This window comes from Bos taurus, chromosome 1, assembly GCF_002263795.3.
Source record: "Bos taurus isolate L1 Dominette 01449 registration number 42190680 breed Hereford chromosome 1, ARS-UCD2.0, whole genome shotgun sequence".
Lineage (NCBI taxonomy): Eukaryota > Metazoa > Chordata > Mammalia > Artiodactyla > Bovidae > Bos > Bos taurus.
In genome coordinates this window covers 37509650-37530335 of record NC_037328.1, presented here as the reverse complement: position 1 = coordinate 37530335, position 20686 = coordinate 37509650, and the positions used below count along the sequence as shown (strand labels likewise).

Below are 20686 nucleotides of genomic sequence, written 5' to 3'. Positions count from 1 at the left end.
GTAATAGAATTTATGAAGTAGTTTTAAAATTCTTACTTGTTATCATTGCTCTTGTCACTTTTATTAATTTTAAGTGGAAAATTATTGTTGTTCAAGGAAGAAAGACGATAGCCCACTTAGTGGGAAATGTGATTTAATTATGGCTATTCTCCATCAACTTGTAACTGGTTTTCCCAGAGAATTTGGGGCTGAGGACTCCTGTAAATTCCAAAATCTTCATTTTATAGTGTATTTAACTCTACCACTTATTTTTCAGAATTGTGTCTAGATCCCCTGGGTCAATAGAATGTGTATCCCAAGTGCCCCATAAGATGGATGGTTTTTAGTAGGCATGTTGGCATTATTTGTACATAAGAAGGGAGTATGGAGGATCAGAATAGCTTTGGCATTTACCTTGTTAAATTTTTATAGCTAAGCTCTGGTTCAAGGGTCTACTTAAACGACTTAACTGCACTAAGAAAAATGAGAGCATTGAGACCTATGAACAGAGTCCACAAAATTCTATGAAAATGAACCAGTTCTAGTAGAAATCAGCATATTTAATGATCCAAGATACACAACTGTAACATTAAGTAGTTTTTATTGACCTGAAGGAATTTTATACTTTTCCTTATGGGGACAAAAATTCAGGACATTCCTCTTTATTATATTTTCAAAAATTGTTGTGTTGTTCAGTCACTAAGTTATGTCCGACTCTTTTCGGCACCATGGACTGCTCACACCAGGCTTCCCTATCCTTCACTATCTGCTGGAGTTTGCTCAAACTCATGTCCACTGAGTCGGTGACAAAAATAGTTTTAATTAATTGATCTAAATAAAAAAATTAAATGCTTATTATATATCAGACATAGCAATGGGCCGGGGGGACACAGTAATTTACAAGGCATAGTTCCTGCTCAAGGAGGTTTCAGCCAGTGCTGGGAAGATGAGGAGACCAGAAGAATTAATAAAGATTGGCTAGGTGATTCTTGGAGGAGGCAACGGCACCCCACTCCATTACTCTTGCCTGGAAAATCCCATGGACGGAGGAGCCTGGTGGGCTGCAGTCCATGGGGTCTCTAAGAGTTGGACACGACTGAGTGACTTCATTTTCACTTTTCACTTTCATTCATTGGAGAAGGAAATGGCAACCCACTCCAGTGTTCTTGCCTGGAGAATCCCAGGGACGGGGGAGCCTGGTGGGCTGCCGTCTATAGGGTCGCGCAGAGTTGTACACGACTGAAGCGACTTAGCAGCAGCAGCAGGTGATTCTGGACAGAAGAACAGAAAGTTCAAAGACGATTCATAAAAAAGAAAAAAAAAAGTGGGGCTTACTCAGAGAGCTACAAGTGATTCGGCACAAGTGTGAGGAGATAGTGGACAGACAGGAAAATGTAGAAATAAGCAGGGTTTTATCCCAGGCAGGTCTTAGGTACCAATATTAAAGATATTCTGTGTTCTAGAAATGGTTAAATTGGCAGCTGCAGGCTAAGTTCAGCCCTTAGATGTGTCTTCCTCATTATTATGTGTGTTATCTCATTTAAAATATATATAAAAATTCTCACAAAAACTCAGATCAGAAATTCTCTTGACAGATCAGGAATTCACATTGGATCTTTGTAGCCCTGTGGCTGAGAGGTTGCTTCTGGAGGAATGAACAGTGCGTTTATGAGTCACTGCCTTCTCCACTTGCTTCACTCACTTTTATCACCTGTTGGGCCCCTGAAGCATTTGCTTTTGCAAGCCTCCTGAGGAGAAACTACAAAACTAAATTTGCTTTAATAATTTAGTCTGACTGATATTACAGCTATCAGGTTTGGATTCAGATGAATTTACTTAAGAAATTACTTCAGTAATCGAGAGAAATGATGAGGGACTAACAGAGGTATTGGTGGGGGGTAAAGAAAATAATATAAATTAGCATTCCTAATACGGAAACATGGCTTTGGTGATCTAAAAGAAATTAGAAGGAAGAGTAAATCATGTCATTTTAATGTTCAGGTTAATCAACTTGAGGGTCATTGTTTCAATTTAGATGTTCAAGAAGCAGATGCCAATCTAGAATTAGACCTACAAAGAAATTTTTGGTGGGGATGCCAATGAAGGATTGAAATGGAGGGTAAAAGAAGGCATAGAGGGACTTCCCTGATGGTTCAGTGGTTAAGAAACTATCTTCCAATGCAGGGATGTGGGTTTAATTCCTGGTTGGGGAACTAAGATATCACAGGCAACTAAACTCCCGTGCCAGAACTACCAAGCCCATGTGCTCAAGAGCCCATGTTCTGTGATAAGAGAAGGCAATGGCACCCCACTCCAGTACTCTTGCCTGGAAAATCCCATGGATGGAGGATCCTGGTAGGCTACAGTCCATGGGGTCACTACGAGTCAGACACGACTGAGCGACTTCACTTTCACTTTTCACTTTCATTCATTGGAGAAGGAAATGGCAACCCACTCCAGTGTTCTGGCCTGGAGAATCCCAGGGATAGGGGAGCCTGGTGGGCTGCTGTCTACGGGGTAGCACAGAGTCGGACATGACTGCCACGACTTAGCAGCAGCAGCAGCATGTACTGCAACTAGAGAAAAGTCACACACTGCAGTGAAAGAGCCCCCACACCACAATGGAGATCTAGTGCAGCCAAAATAAAAAAATAAATAAAATGAAATGAAAGAAGGCACAGAGAGCCTATAGATTGAAAAACGATTCTGACACCTATGAAGCAAAGAATGTGGGATTGGATCTGATGCTCAGACTGCAGTGCAACTCTGATAAAGTCTCAGCCAGGATAACTGCAGCATGATATTCAAGGTTTATTTTTTCACTTTCATGTATTGGAGAAGGAAATGGCAACCCACTCCAATGTTCTTGCCTGGAGAATCCCAGGGGCGGGGGAGCCTGGTGGGCTGCCTTCTATGGGGTCGTACAGAGTTGGACATGACTGAATCAACTTAGCAGCATTGAAGGAATCAGTTGCTTGAAAAGAAATGGGGCAGAACTGGTACTCCCACCATTCTCCACGGCCTGGTGTAAACTATGCTGGGGACTTTGAAAATATAACAGCTTGAGTTTGTCAGCTAATTGCTCTCCTTCTAATACATTCTCTCTTGAAACGAGATATGAATAGTAAATGCCCGTAGAGGACACAGGTACCACTAATAGAAGTATTGGATTCAAATAATGAGAGAAGGCATTGAAAATGATTGCTTGTAGAGAGGAAGAAATGAATGGATTTAGCAAGAGACTGATGTTTCCTTAATGGCCTTTTGGAAGGCTGTTACACGATAAGCCTTACCCTTACACTATAAGTGTAAGAGACACTTACGAAAGGTACTTTGTGAGTGCTCAGTTGCTTGAGTCATGTCCAGCTCTTTGCTACCCTAAGGACTGTAGCCCACCAGGCTCCTCTGTTCATGGTATTCTCCAGGCAAGAAATACTGGAGTGGGTTGCCATGCCCTCCTCCAAGGGATCTTCCTGACCCAGGGATCGAACCCTCATGTCCTGCATTAAAGGCAGATTCTTTACCACTGAGCCACTGGGGAAGCCCCCAACACATTACATATGTGAGTTAAAGGACTTGGGACAGAGAATGATCTATGGATTCCAAATCCATAGATCTATTCCAATCCATAGATCTATTGATCTATGGATTCCAAAAGTTCTTTTTTTCTTTTTTCTATTATATGTAAGCACACTACTTGCCCTATCTATACTCTCTTTCAGTCAAGTGAAGCAGTATGATTGTGTTCTTGTCAATGGAGAGAGGTGGTGATATGTACCACTCACTGGCAGGGTTCATAAACTTGGCCACAGACAATCCTCTCTTCCCCTTTACCAGCTGGAAACAAAGGATTCTAAGGCCTTATCCTCCACAAGATGGAGAGAGCATGAGGTTTGAATCATTGCAAGTGAGACCACTTGGGAAATAATTAGTTTGTGTTATTCTGTGTCTAAAATTGTATTTTTAATATGATAATCTCTGGGTCCATCCATGTTGCTACTAATGGCATTATTTCATTCTTTTTAATGTCTGAGTAAAGTAAGTCATGTATGGATGCGAGAGTTGGACTGTGAAGAAAGCTCAGCATGGAAGAATTGATGCTTTTGAACTGTGGTGTTGGAGAAGACTCTTGAGAGTCCCTTGGACTGCAAGGAGATCCAACCAGTCTATACTAAAGGAGATCGGTCCTGGGTGTTCTTTGGAAGGACTGATGCTAAAGCTGAAACTCCAGTACTTTGGCCACCTCATGCTAAGAGTGGACTCATTGGAAAAGACTCTGATGCTGGGAGGGATTGGGGGCAGGAGGAGAAGGGGATGACAGAGGATGAGATGGCTGGATGGCAAAACCAACTCGATGGACGTGAGTTTGAGTGAACTCCGGGAGTTGGTGATGGACAGGGAGGCCTGGCGTGCTGCAATTCATGGGGTTGCAAAGAGTCGGGCACAACTGAGTGACTGAACTGAACTGAACTGAAAGTAAGTCAGAGTGAGAGAGACAAATATCATACGTTATTGCTTATATGTGGAATCTAAAAAATGATACAAATGAATTTACCTACACAACAGAAATAGACTCTGAGCAAACAAATTTATGATTACTGAGAATGTGTGTGTGCGGGGGCATAGATTGGGAGCTTGGGACTGACATGCACACTCTGCTACATTTAATATAGGTAACTGGACTTCCCTGGCGGTACAGTGACTGGGAGTCTGCCTAGCAGTGCAGGGGACTCAGGTTCAGTCCCTGGCGCAGGAAGATTCCACGTGCTGCAGGCTTTAAAAAGCCCATGTGCCACAACTACTGAAGCCTGCCCTTGGCCCACAACCAACGAGCCCCTGTGCCACCACTACTGAAGCCCACACTTCCTAGAGTCCACACACCACACCACAACTACTGAGTCCGCATGCTGCAACTCCTGAACCTGATGTGCCTAGAACCTGTGCTCCACAAGAAGAGAGACCACCACAAAGAGAAGCCTGTGCACCGCAATGAGGAGTGGTCCCCACTCACTGCAATGAGAGAAAGCCCGCCAGCAGCAACAAAGACCCAGTGAAAGCAAAAGTAAATAAATAGGTAACTTGGAAAATATAGATAACCAATAGGACCTACCATATAGCACAGGGAACTCTTCTCAATACTCTGTAATAACCTAAATGAGAAAATAATTTGACAAAGAATAGATACACATATAGCTGAATCACTCTTCTGTACACTTGAAACTAACAAAACATTGTTAATCAGTTATACTCTAATATAAAATAAACATTTTTAAAAATAAAAAAATATATTTTTATTATTTTAAGATGATGACATTTGGAGATTAAACTATTATACTAGCTAGCATTAACCTAAAAAAGTGGTCCAAGATAAAGATACAAATATATGTATCACACAAAAAGATATATGATTTTGACATAGTATCAGAGACACATTTTTCCTTTGAATTATTTTTCTAAAGCTTTAGATTCACATTCTCAACACTGTGAATTTATTAAGGTTTGACTAGCATCATAAATTTAGCAAGCTTACATATTTAACTTCCCCCTTTGGAAGGAATGATGCTAAAGCTGAAACTCCAGTACTTTGGGCACCTCACGCGAAGAGTTGATTCATTGGAAAAGACTCTGATGCTGGGAGGGATTGGGGGCAGGAGGAGAAGGGGATGACAGAGGATGAGATGGCTGGATGGCAAAACCAAGTCGATGGACGTGAGTTTGAGTGAACTCTGGGAGATGGTGATGGACAGGGAGGCCTGGCGTGCTGCGATTCATGGGGTCGCATAGAGTCGGACACGACTGAGCGACTGAACTGAACTGAACTGAACTGAACTGAATTCCCTACTTCTAACAATAGTGCCAACATTTCCACAAGCACTCCAGAAATTTTATGGTTCTCTTTGATTCTTACCTCTGGAACAGTTCTCTTGTTAGATTGGTAAAGTCTCCTTTCTTTCTGTGTCTTTGTATGCATCCTTTTCTCCTTATTTATTCAATTACTATCATCCTAGAGTAAGTGTATACTTTCCTGTCTAAACACGAATGTAGATTCTTACTTAATCTACAGCCCTTCCCCAAATTATTTTTGCAAATGGACCCTGTCACTGTCCCCAGAGTATATCAGGGATTACAGTAACAATTATATTACAGAAAAAACACAGAATAAGAAGATCCCAGTTTGAAATATCTGTTTATTAACTGGGATGACTCTGGAAAGATGTCCTGGACATTCAGAGCCTTGATTCTATCATCTATTAAAAGTAGATAAATCTATTCAAACTATTACACAATTCCATTCATTTCACATGCTAGCAAATAAATGCTCAAAATCCTTCAAGCTAGGCTTCAGCAGTATCTGAACCAAGAACTCTGAGATGTACAAGCTGGATTTAGAAAAGGCAGAGGAACCAGAGTTCAAATTACCAAAATCTGTTGGATTGTAAAAAGCAAGAGAATTCCAGAAAGACATCTATTTCTGCTTCACTGACTTCGCTAAAGCCTTTGACTATGTAGATCACAACAAACTGTGGAAAATTCTTAAAGAGATGGGAATACCAGACCACCTGACCTGCCTCCTGAGAAACCTATATACAGGTCAAGATGCAGCAGTTAGAACCAGACATGGAACAAAAGACTGGTTCAAAATTGGGAAAGGAATACATCAAGATGGCATATTGTCACCCTGCTTATTTAACTTCTATGCACAATTCATCATGCGAAATGCCAAGCTGGATGAAGCACAAGCTGGAATCAAGATTTCAGGGAGAACTATCAATAACCTCAGATATGCAGATGGCACCACCCTTATGGCAGAAAGCAGAGAGGAATTAAAGAGCCTCTTGATGAAAGTGAAAGAGGAGAGTGGAAAAGCTGGCTTAAAACTCAGGATTCAAAAAATGAAGATCATGGCATCCGGTCCCATCATTTCATGGCAAATAGATGGGGAAAAAATGGAAACGGTGACAGACTTTACTTTCTTGGACTCCAAAATCACTGTGGACAGTGACTGCAGCCATGAAAATAAAAGACGTTTGCTCCTTGGAAGAAAAGGTATAACAAACCTAGACAGCATATTTAAAATCAGAGGTATTACTTTGCCTACAAAGGTCTGTATAGTCAAACTACTGGTTTTTCCAGTAGTCATGTATAGATGTGAGAGTTGGACTGTAAAGAAAGCTGAGCGTTGAAGAAATGACGCCTTTGAACTATGTTGCTAGAGAAGACTCTTAAGAGTCTCTTGAACAGCAAGGAGATCAAACCAGTCAATCCTAACGCAAATCAGTCCTGAATATTCATTGAAAGGACTGATGCTGAAGCTGAAGCTCCAATACTTTAGGCAAAGAGCAGATTCATTGGAAAAGACCCTGATGCTGGGAATGATTGAAAGCAGGAGGAGAAGGGCACAACAGAGGATGAGATTTTTGGATGGCATCACTGACTCAATGGACATGAGTTTTGGCAAGCTTTGGGAGATGGTGAAGGACATGGAAGCCGGGTGTGCTGTAGTCCATGTGGTGTCAAAGAGTCAGACACAACTGAGCATCTGAACTTAATGAAATCTATTCACAGGATTGTTGCAAAATATAATGAAGTGATTTGTAAATGGTGACAGGAAAATACCCATCTCATAATAGTGCTTAAAATATATATCTTGAATTAAATATATTCTCTTTACCTCCTTCCTTTATCTCCTGCTTACACATTATTCTTATTCCTCTCAACAAGATTGAATGCTATTTCTTTTTCAAGGAAAATTCAAATCTGATCTATTTTGTGACTACCTCTATGGAAATCTTGATCACTTATCTTGCCTCATATTGTGAGTTAGCAATGGTTTTTGTATATAATTATTTTCTTTAAATAAGTTACAAATGATTAGGAATCTACTTTATTCAAAGTTTTAAGTGTTTCTTAGAATATTATTTGAAGTTCCAGTTTATTGATTGTTTCTAATTTTTGTTTTACCTGACCCATTCAGAATTCCTTTCTTCTTTTTTCATAAGTGATATTCTAACTTTCTTTTGGACATAAACTACTCTGGCATCTCTAATCCCTATGGAACATCAATCCACAATCTCTAAGAGCAGGCTCAGAACTAGGAGCTGTTATGAATCTAAATCATTCATTCTCCCATCCAAAGCGATTCAGACAGCACTCCTAAGTCAAGAAAGGCTCCATGATTTCTATTGGAACAACAGAGGGAAAGCAATTATCTCACAGGAATTACAATGTAAAATTATATCAACTAGAGCAGTATTTTAAAAGATATACAGTCACGCCTTGGTAATGTCTATGGATAACATAACATACATCTCTTCCCCACTAATGGAGAAAAAATAAACAGAAGCACATTCTTCTTGACTTGCATAAATTTCATTATTTTGCTGTTCAAATAAGCATGTTTTTATAATATTTAAAAAGGTTCAAAGACCACTTCCATATTCCAATCTGTAAAAAATATTTTCGTTATGTTTATTATAAAAATATAAATGTTTCCACTACAAATCATTTTACATTAGTAAGAGGCCATCTACATTGTACAACATAGACTAAATGAGTAATGTTTTGAAGATGAAAATTTAAAGTACACACATATTGCCAATCATATCACGTTTATACATGGCTTATTTGATACTTAGTACAGCTTAACATGGGCAAGTTACCAGAAATAAATATGTAAATCAAACTTAAGATACAATCAGATAGTATGGTACATGATATTATGAAACAATTGTGGTTTCGTGTTTACTGAAAGCCAACGCAGTTTCTGTACAAAGAGATGGCCATAAGCATTCTAGTACCTCTATTCCACAGTTAAGAATCGTACACTGTTATGTTTACATATGTACAGGGTAAGGATTGTGAAAAGTAAATTTGTAAGAAGTCAGATAGAAAAATAGTGAAAAATGAAGAGCAATATACTGCATATACAATTTCTACTTTCAAATGGAAACCACAGCCAAAATAAATGAAATAGATTAAACAATCCTCAACTTCTCCTAGTTCATGAAATGCACAGATTTTGTGGAGTGTGCACAGAATAGTACCTAAGAAAGTAAATGCTAGTCTGGACAAAAATGAGATTGAAGCCAGATTCACATCTCAATCTAACATTCCACAAAACAAAATGTTTGCTTAAAAAATGGTTTTGAGCTGCTTCTAGCAGGCTTAGGTGAAATTTGTAATTAATTTCATAATCATATATATCTTTTTAAAAGGTTCATGCTCTTATACACCCAATACATAATTCTAGTAGGATGATTTGACTATAAGAATATTGAAGACATTTGAGAAATAATTTTATATATGAAGGAATACAACATAAGCCTTATTACACTAAATTTACAACAGATTAGCACTTGTGAATTTTGATCTGTGATTGTAAGCTGTGTAAGTGTTCCATTTTGCATAAGAACATAAAGGTTGCAGCATTGTTTTATCCATTCTATTCTTCTGACATATGCATTTCGTATTCCAATAACATGATAATATCAGCATTAGAAAGATTATAGATAGAACTAAAATGTTGTTTCACAATGTATTATGGCTAGATCTCCACCAGGTATATATTTCAAATATTATGGAGTATGTTCATATTTGACCTTTATGGAACAGCAAGTCCAAGTTCCTTGCAAGAAGAGATCTCTCCAGATTTTGAGTCTTGATGGACAACCAGCTATTTTGACGATTATATGTTCAATAAGTGTCAAGAAGCTCAATGTTTCTAAGATATATACCAAAACTATAATAGGTGCATTTCACTGGAGACTCAAAGATAATAATACTTGCTATTGATGATGACAATGTTTAATTAATTTAGCAAAAGCTCAGTGATGCAGATGAATAGTTTAGTAATCCTTATTCCCTATAATCAGCTCAACAAGTTTAAGCAAATGTATAAAGAGGCATTTCAAAACCAGTCAGCCAGTGATCTTTTTGAGTCATGCATCAGCTTATAGGCAGCTTGTAGGCTACATTGCCAATTAATACAACAATCTAAATAGTACCCCAATCCTTTCCAGTGTAGCATTCTCTATTCAGGAGCTCTAATATAGCTCTTTTACCAATGGAGGGAGTTTATGGTCTCCTAAGCACCAGAGCAAGGCAGGTATGTCATTGAAAATCCGTTATACACAAGTCGGTATATCACACTAAATTAGGAGCACACAATTTATAATAAATGGAGAGACAGAAATGGATGGAATAATTCAGACTGTGAGAGATTTGGTTAGTGTATGAACAAGGAAAGGGTTTTGTTTCTTTTTATATATAGATGTAGATACATATGAGTGTATGATTCAAACAGTCTGGAAAGAAACACATCATTTTCTGTGTCTAGTTTATCATGTTTTCTACTGCTGACAATTTGAGAGAGCATTTGGCACTTGGCTGTCACAAATCCAAATTAAATCATCAAGGCATAAATAGAAAACAATAAAAGACAATTAAAAAGAAAATAAATACGTACTTTTCTTCAAAATTAAAACACATTTTTACATGATAATACTTAAGGAGGCTAACAATCAAAAATGTGTAGTACTTAAAACAACTACAAACTTCATTTCTATATGCTTTTGAACAGATAAAGGAGAATAATACAATGAAAAGGTAGTAAATATGGCCGGATAGTTTGAGGTATGAATTCCTCTATTTTGCTTGCTTTCAAAGAAACAAAATACCTGTTACAGATCTCTTCTGTGTATAAAAATATCACAAGTCTGTTTTTCTGTGGCTATTCAGAAGCACAGCCACCATGGTCATTGCATTATTTCATTTGTTTTGCTTTTATGATAGTCAGTTTATGATCAATGGCTCTATGCTAGTTCTTTGTCATTTTGCGCTGAAGAATTCTGATTTAATCCATCAACTAATATAAAAAAGCAATTACAAAACAAAATACACCCACCCACCCATCCACTAAACAACAGGGGAAAATAAAGAGTTTTTTAATTCCATTTTAAGGCATTTTACTCGTATCTGAGTGTCTTATTGGGCTTGGAATGTCCACCAGTATTTCCAGTGTTGTCATCAGTCTGCAGAGTGATGCCACATCTTCCACTTTCTTCCAGAAATAGCACTTTACACTGGGACTGGAGTATTCTTGGATTGTGTTTCTAGAACTTTAATACTGCTGATGATCTTCTTCTGTGGCCCAACCACAGTGACACCGACCTTTTTCATGTCGCTGTTAAAAAAAAAAAAGAAAATTTCTGGTGAGAATCATGGGCTCCTGGACAGTATGTAAATGGGATATTTTCAATTAACAAAGCTTGTACAATTACAGATCCCAATGCTCTAGGTATAATTTTCTGATTTTTGTAACATATGTGTAGTATTATATATCCTGATTACTCCACCTTTGTCCTTGTGGAAGAATATAGGCTGTAGGATGAATATAGGAAGTGGGTTGAACAGTGTTCCCCTCAAAATTCCTGTCCATCTGGAACTTCACCACGTAAGGGCCCACTTGGGGATTGACTTGACTGATAGATTGTGTTTAGAGTGACACTGTATCAGTTTCTGCATTCAGTTCTTTAGCAACTAACAGATTCTACTTCTTATCTCCTGAGGCACCCTCTCTAGGCCCCAGAGCTGCCAGTGGAAAAATACAACTACCTATTGAAGAGGTCATCAGTAAGCACTTGGTCTACAGTCCTTGGTATATGTAGCATCTGAACCAGGGCAAAGAATGAAACCATCTCAAACCCTCCAGACTAGATCAGATTCATGTTAGCTGAATACTTCATTCAACCCTAGCCCCAGAGGCGAAGAATCACCCACCTGAGCTCTACCCAAATTCATGACTCATGACACTGTGTGTACAATAAAATCCTTGTTGTTTTAGCCGTTTAGTTTTGGGAAGTTTGTTGTTCAGCCATAGATCAGTGGAACAATTTCTTTAAAGTATAAAGTTCTTTCAAATTACAAAAAATGGCAAGGATATTTCTCTATCAAAATCATTAGATTTAAAATAGTTAATACTTGGAAACCAGGAATTGAAATAAATATTATAAGAATACATGGAACTTCATTTGGGGGGAGGGGGAAGACTTAGCTAAACATGTGCAAATAATTAATTAAACATTCTTGATTTAAGTAGTTCATACAATCACGTCTTTCAGGTCTTGACTCAAATATCCCTCTCTTATGAGATTTCCCTGATGGCTCTACTTCATATTGTAAAACCTCTTTGCACTCATATCTGCACTTCTATTTCTTTTCTTGTTTCATTTTCTTCCAAAGTATGTATCACCATCCAGCATATTGCCTTTTTTTTTTTTTTTGGTTTATTTATTTTTTTACTCTGTCTTGTCTAACAAGAAGGTGAATTCCATGTGAACTAGGATTCTTGTGGGTTTTGTACTATGCTTATCACACACACCCTAAACAATCACTCTCATTTAGCAGGGGCTCAATATAAATGGCAACCCACTCCAGTACTCTTGCCTGGAAAATCCCATGGATGGAGGAGCCTGGTAGGCTACAGTCCATGAGGTTGCAAAGAGTTGGACATGACTGAGCTACTTCACTTTCACTTTCAATATGTACTTACTAAAGAATAAATCGGTTGTCCAAAATATATTTATCTGGGAAGTTGACAGAGGATTAAGTGCAACTTGGAGTGCTAGGCAAATTGAAAATGGCAAGAAGAAATAGCACACACATGCAAATGCACACAAAGGTGGGGCTCCTTTATATTGAGCATTTAAGAAAGAATGAAAAATTGGGAATTTAACTACATAGAATTGAACCAAATGATTTGTTAAAAAGTGAGTTCCCAAGCAATAAAGGTGTGCAAGAAGAAAATAGGCAACCACTTAAGAAGCAATTTACATGTTATTTAAGCATCTGCTGCATAAAATTAATCAAAGCTCAGTTGCATTCCTATTATCTAAGCTGGGAGTGAAATCACAATGCCCTACAGGTTACCCCTGAACCCTGCTGCCATTCAAGAGGCTAATAAATTCTCTATGGATAGCCTGTATTTTGCCTGAGGTCCTCTCTGGTCAGTCTTTAGCCACCTTGCTTCACCAGGAAGGCTAGTGGGGAGCTATGCTGACATCTAGCTTGCTGCCCTTTGTGTAACTGTGGATAATGAAGCCTTCATTTTAAGTATTGTTGTTGTTCAGTTGCTAAGTCGTGTCCAATTCTTTTGGACCGCTTGGACTGAAGCACACCAGGCTTCCCTGTCCCTTCCCACACCTAGGTTATCTATGTTGAACCCTGCTTTTGAGAATGCGTGCTCTACAGGATTTTGATTCTTTTATAAAGACACCAAGGATCTATCTTTAAAATGAACAACAAACATTTCTCTACTCATCCTTGAACTATGAATCTAAGAGCCGAAAACAGGACAGACATAAATATGTGTGTATAAATCAATAGATTCTCACTGTTTTTTACATTTCTTCTCTCATCTTTCTTCCAATTCTCTATCTCCCTCTCTATATATCTATGTATACATACATACTATACCTTGCTAATTTTCTTCTATGTCTCCTCTTTTCTGCCTTCTTTATAAGCTTAAAAACAAAATACAATCATGGGGAGATAGAAAAAATGCTCCAAGGTACTATACTAAATTTCCTGAGGTCATTGAGAAATTTCAGCATAATGAGGGAGTAATACAAGCTATGATGCTTAACCCTGACTTTTCCTCTAGAACCGAACCACTGATTCTTTGGCCACTGGAAAAAATCAGATACTGCAAGTTCACAGACCAATTTGGGACAAGTCTGAAGGACCAGCCCAGCTTTAGGACTCTTGTTCCAACAAGTAGAACTGAGTCTTCTTCAGTCCAATGCTTCCTCATCGCTTCTTTATGGAATGTATGTCCCAAGGGTACATGAAGAAATCTGCATAAAACTGTTTCAGATTCAGCATCTGGGAACCCACTGTAAGCAAGCTGATATGGAGTCTTGTTGCTATTTAATGCAAAGGATTATACTGGGAAAGAGATTACAGTAAACATCCCTGTAGGTGATGCCTTAGCTTGAGCTTCTATGTATCTTCTACTCTCTTCCACCCATCAAAATGTCTTCTACCTGCCACTCTGCTATGACCAAAATCTCTCTAAACATCCCGCTGCTGTAGTCTCAGTAACACTCCCTGTATCCTTATCTCATTAGGACTACCTATTGAGAAGAGCAATGGAAAAGTTCAAGACTAAAGAGCAGTTCAAGATTGAGACCAGAGGTTAATAAGCTATCTTATACTTCAAAGGCAAAAGGATAGGTGATGACACTTGGAAAATGGCATCCGAGGGTGCAGGGTAATGACATGCAGCAACTAATCTGCTCAGACTCATTCCACACACTTAATTCTCTTTCCAGTTTCTATAATCACTCTTGCCCTTTCTTATTCTCTCTTCCCTTCTCACATTAACCTTCCTTAATCCATCCTAGGCTATGGAATAATATTTTTTTAAAAATATGTTGACTGAATAAGACCACACATTTAAAAAATTCTATTTGAAAATTAGGTGACGAGTAGCTGGCATGTAAATGAAATCTCTAAACTAACTGGAATAAGCTAATATTTATTTGAGTATGAAACACTTGTCCAGTGATTGATAGTTTGGATAGAAAAAGAAAACAAATTTAATATTCTTTCTTAGGTAATAATCTGAAAGTCTTATTCTAAAAGAAACTCTAGAGTTATTTGGTCAAGGGAATCATTTCTGAATTGAGTCTGGACAACACCAAGAAAATAAGGATTGGAAGGAATCAAATTCAAGCAATACACCTAAGACTGCAAAAGAAAGGATGAAATATAAAGTTAAATATTTTTATAACATTGAAGATGAAAATGTTGCCTCACTATATTTCCCTAAATGATTAATGTATTAAATATTTTAAAATTCTTATATTTGTGATATAAACAAGGAAGGTGGCATATGAAATAATCCTTTGCATTAAAACAAGGAAGGTGGCATATGAGACAGAGAACCAATAAGTCAACAATACTTTTCAAGGAGTTTTAGGTCAGCATATGTTAATTCTTTGTTGACCCTAAATTGAGAAGAAAGGACAGAAGAAACACTTTGAAATACAGAGATCTGAAACCAACTGGCTCAGTGTGAAGGGGAAAATCTGAAAAAGCTGAGTATCCTAGGAAAAATCAGCTTTAATCTTGCATATAGACTCACAACTTGTTTAAATAATCATAACCACTAAGTGGGAATATTCCAGCCAGCCCAAAAAGAGCTTGCTATCCAATGCTGTACCAGAGACACACATTCCTAAGGTGAAAGTGTAACAAAGGCTGCTGCCACTTGACCTTTTTAAACAAATAGCATTCTGTCTACATTGGTAGATTAGGATATCTGACTATATTTAAATTGTGAGCTCGCTGTTAATCATATTAACAAGGTTCTGCCTCATCCATTTCAGTATACTGTTTCATTATCCAAAAGCTCTGAATGTTGATACTTTATTGAGAATAAACATTTGTATAGCTTTGCCTTTGAAAATCTGGCAATGGTGCAGAAATTTTTAGCTTTGTGTTTGTTCTTTGCTATGCTTCTGTGCTCTAAAGCAGGTGTCTTGTTGTCACAACCCAAACTATTTACACTACTAGAGTAAGAATTTCTAAAAATATTTAAATATATTAACATATCTTGGGGCTGTGTCTGATCAAAATAACTATCACAGAAACCCAAAGCACATTGTCAATTGGGTCAGAAGTCTATTCAATAAATACTATATTTCAAACAGGAATGCTAGCACGTATTAAGTAAACGAGTGTGAGTTTATATTCTAAGAATAAATTCACCTCTTCAGTATAATTTACCCTTTCTGTAGATCCTTTTGTGATGTCTGTGTTTCTGATAAGGATGCTATACCATTAATAGTAAACTCCTTTACCTATTTGTTAGGTGTTTGTATCTCTATTAATTACACTACACACTCCCTTTTGGCATCTAATCTATAACATTCCAAGTGTCTTTATTTAAATGATTGACAAGATGAGAAAGTCTTTAGATGCTCAACAACATTTGAATATTCAAATATTGGATATGACTTACAGAAAGTTGAGGGCACTAAAGGGTCTATTTAATGTAATAAAGATCAAAAGGTAGAAGAGTTTGATTCAAAGATGGATACAGTTTCCAAAGAGACTTTACAAGCTACAAAATTGTGGATGATTTTGATGTATCTGTTCCACACAAAAGCTCTTTTGGAGCAGTACTTTATGTTACCCTCAAGAAAGAATGCCTAGAGCCAAGTTCACGCTATCTCACTCCACCTCCTTTGAAATGAAATGATTAGCTCATGGCAAACATGTCTTTGGAGAAGCCAGTCTATCTATAAGCAGGACTGAGGCCTTCGGAATGTCTCTCCTGGGGACTTAGAATAAAGAGAGTTGGACCCTGGTCAGTTGAATGACATACCAAGGTTGTGCGATCTAGGACTGAGAGAGTCATTTTCAGCTATGTGCATGAGGATACAGAAAAGTCACTGAATAGAACAAGAAAAAATGATGCAGCCTCATTAGAAAGTGAAGTCAACTGTCTCATTCACAGAGTGATGAAGAATATGGTTTCCAGTTTTCACTTCCTATTTCCAGTTAGCAAACTTGGTGAATGAGGATGACTTTTATGGATTATTCACTGGGTTAATTTAATTCCTTATAAACCCCTTCTCCTTAAGGCCATGGGTTTCTCATATCAAAGAAGTCCTATTACCAAAGGATCCCTATTGTACCACAGGATCCCTAAGATGTGTATTTGTGTGTGTGCTCAGTCCTGTCCGACTCTTGGGGGCCCCATGGACTATAGCCAGCCAGGCTCCTCTGCCCGTGGAATTTTCCAGGCAAGAATACCGGAATGGGTTGTCATTTCCTACTAGCTTTTAACACATGAAATTATAAATTATAAAATAAAACTAATTAATATTTATCAATTGTGCATTTCTCTCTTTTGAAACCGATCATAAGCCTTTTAAAGGAAAATTATGTCTTAAACTTGCTTATAACTTTATTTTCTAGCATCAGATCACTTAAGAATAGGTGATAGTATAATATAAGTTGTTTATTTAGTATCTTTGAGAACTACTTTTAGACTTTGACATGTTCCCCTGTATATCAGATTATCCACCTAGTTCTCAAATTTCCATTTCCACAAAGGTTAGGCTTTGTTAGAAATAACAGAAATTCACAAATGTGGGGGTATACAGTTATCATGCTATATCTGCCTATGTTCTAAATTAGAGGCTTGGGTCTGTTGGGGTGGGGTGTGGGTTTATATCTGGTGGTTTATCTGAAGGTCACAGTTCAATGAAGATAGCTTTTGTGGAGATGAAGCATGAGGGAGGAACACACATCAACACATCAATCTAGAAGACATCCTTGAGAAAGAGACCCAGGAACCAGCTCAGTGGGTTCAGGAGAAAGTTAAGTACCTTAGAGATTCATTTACTCTTTAAATATACTAATTCAAGACATATATGTCCACTAGAAAGTTCAGAATCATTCAGTCAAAAGCTTATTCTTACTCTGCAGAAATCTTGGCTATGGTGTCACAAGAACTGTACTCCACGCCTGTGAAGATTTCCTTGCACTGTGCTGTTCGGACACCGTTAAGCCAGTCACCTGTCGTGCGGAAGGTAGTAATGTCGATGTTACTTTGGTCCAGGAGAAGGTTTGAGGGCCTGCAAGAAAATAAAATACCAAAGGGAGAAAGATCAGGAGTCAGCAGAGTTGCTGTGTGTCAAAATTCGACACCAACATCAGCAGGGACTTCCAGACTTCATGTGGCGCTCCTGTGTATTTGTAAAATTTATCTGCCATGAAGCCTTCATCTGCTCAAGCTGGCAGCTTGCAAGAACACTGTGTAATCATCTTGTCTCAGTGCTCCCCTTCTCTACTCATGACTGCTTTTTAAATTACTGAAACTTTGCCAGTGAAAAGCATAAATATATCCATACATACTTCTATAATTTAATTTGTTTAACCATTAGCAAAGATGGTGGTAATTTAGGTTGCAGTTATAGCTGACATGACATTCTGAACACTCTGTTGTCTGCTTTGGTGGATGGATTTGTTTCCAATATTAAATCCTGCCTACTGAATGTTCATCTGCAGACATTGTACAGGATGCTGTCTAAGGGAAAATTTGAACAATGTAGACTATATTTACAGCAGGACGTAAAGTTCGCACAAATTTAATGTCACATTGTCATTAAAAATTAAAAAGAAATAGAAAACAGTAGATGAGTAACAAGAAGTGAAAGTCTAACAACTAGGACAACACCAAATATATTTTACAATATAAACATACATATATATGTGTGTGTGTATATATACACACAAAGATAGATAATAGATAGCCATTGTGATTATGATTTTTATTGCACAATATAGTCAGCATTAACAGGAATTTTTCAGTTCAATTACTCAGTCATGTCTGACTCTTCGCGACCCCATGGATTGCAGCACGCCAGGCCTCCCTGTCCATCACCAACTATCGGAGCTTACTCAAACTCATGTCCATTGAGTCGATGCTGCCATCCAAACATCTCATCCTCTGTCATCACCTTCTCCTCCTGCCTTCAATCTTTCCCAGCACTGAGTCTTTTCCAATTAGTCCTTCACATCAGGTGGCCAAAGTTTTGGAGTTTCAGCTTCAGCATCAGTCCTTCCAATGAATATTCAGGACTGATTTCCTTTAAGATTGACTGGTTGGATCTCCTTGCAGTCCAAGGGACTCTGAAGAGTCTTCTTCAACACCACAGTTCAAAAGCATCAGTTCTTTGGTGCTCAGCTTTCTTGATAGTTCAACTTTCACTGCCATACATAACTATGGAAAAACCATTGCTTTGACTAGACCTTTTGGTAAAGTAATGTCTCTGCTTTTTAATATGCTGTCTAGTTGGTCATAGCTTTTCTTCCAAGGAGCAAGTGTCTTTTAATTTAATGGCTGCGGTCATCATCTTCAGTGATTTTGGAGCCCGAGAAAATAAAATCTGTCACTGTTTCTATTGTTTTCCCATCTGACATGGAGTGATGGAACTGGATGCCATGATCTTAGTTTTCTAGATGTTGAATTTTAAGCCAGCTTCTTCACTTTCCTCTTTCACTTTCATCAAGAGACTCTTTAGTTCTTCTTCACTTTCTGCCATAAAGGTGGTGTCATCTGCATATCTGAGGTTATCAATAACCTCAATATTTCTCTCAGCAATCTTGATTCAAGCTTGTGCTTCATCCAGCCTGGCATTTCATGTGATGTATTCTGCATATAATTAAATAAGCAAGGTGACAATATATTACCTTGATGTACTCCTTTCCCAATTTGGAACCATGTTTTCCTGATTTGGTTCCATGTCCAGTTCTAACTGTTGCTTCTTGACCTGTATATAGGTTTCTCAAGAGGCAGGTCAGGTGGTCTGGTATTCCCATCTCTTGAAGAATTTTCCAGTTTGTTATGATCAACACAGTCAAAGGCTTTGGCATAGTCAATAAGGCAGAAGTAGATGTTTTTCTGGAACTCTCTTGCTTTTTTGATGATCCGGCAAATGTTGGCAATTTGATCTCTGGTTCCTCTGCCTTTTCTAAATCCAGCTTGAACTTCTGGAAATTCACAATTCACATACTGTTGAAGCCTAGCTTGGAGAATTTTGAGCATTACTTTGCTAGCATGTGAGGTAAGTACAATTGTGCAGTAGTTTGAACATTCTTTTGCATTGCCTTTTTTCAGGATTGGAATGAAACCTGACCTTTTCCAGTTCTGTGGCTACTGCTGAGTTTTCCAAATTTGCCGGTATATGGAGTGCAGCACTTTCACAGCATCATCTTTGAGGATTTGAAATAGCTCAACTGGAATTCCATCACCACCACTAGCTTTGTTCATAGTGATGCTTCCTAAGGCCCACTTGACTTCACATTCCAGGATGTCTGGCTCTAGGTGAGTGATCACACCATCATGGTTATCTGGGTCATGAAGATCTTTTTTGTACAGTTCTTCTGTGTATTCCTGCCACCTCTTCTTAATATCTTCTGCTTCTGTTAGGTCCATACCATTAGGATTGACTTATATAATTACAGGTCTGACTATAGGTCTATGACCAACTGCAAGATCTGGTGACTCAAAGGAACAACAGGGATAAAAAAGAAATGGAGGAAACCATGTTTTCATCTCTGAGGAGCCAAGAGAAGCATCCTATTGGTAAACTGCCTTTGGGTTGTTTTTTGAGCTTTCAGTGATCTCTTTAATTGTCCTGTGACTCATAAGGCTGGGACCAGTCACCAGGTAGACACTTGATTGTCTTTCTCTTTATTCTTTCCTCTTAGTATGGGTGCTTGAGCAAATAGTAGTTATGAAGGCCTTTGCTTTAAGATGAACAATAATAATAGCCATAAGAATTATGTTAAACAATTATGAACACTAACAATATGCCAGAGACTATACTGGCATAGACTAAGCATAATACACAGATACGAAGGACTTTAATCTTTATATTATTTAGACACTGATGCTATGTCCCTATAATTCTTGTGGAATCTGAAACTAAAATTAAGTGACAAATCAAAGTTCTGCCCACATTTAAAAGGAATTTTTTAATTGGGAGATTTCTGTTACTACTGATAATATTTCTCCAACTCACTCCTAATGTATGAGACATGCGTAAGCATGAGGTCAATATTCTGATATCTAAACAAACATGTCCTAGATCTGCATGCTGCTGTTGGAAACACGTGAGAGACATGTAAA

General features: G+C 38.0%; 1 protein-coding gene across 2 annotated transcripts in view; it reads right to left on the bottom strand.

Moving 5' to 3' along the window:
- Positions 1-8423: 8423 nt before the first annotated feature.
- EPHA3 (EPH receptor A3) overlaps positions 8424-20686 on the bottom strand; it is a 411324-nt gene continuing 399061 nt past the window's right edge. Inside the window, exons 16-17 of one of the 2 annotated variants that reach the window (XM_005201183.5) lie at positions 17472-17627; positions 8424-11161 (exon numbers count right to left, since the gene is read on the bottom strand). In XM_005201183.5, the coding sequence (XP_005201240.1) occupies positions 11056-11161; positions 17472-17627 (262 nt within the window). In that variant the 3' untranslated portion in view covers positions 8424-11055. The remainder of the gene's footprint in view (positions 11162-17471; positions 17628-20686) is intronic. The other variant, NM_001206113.1, reaches the window with a different exon arrangement.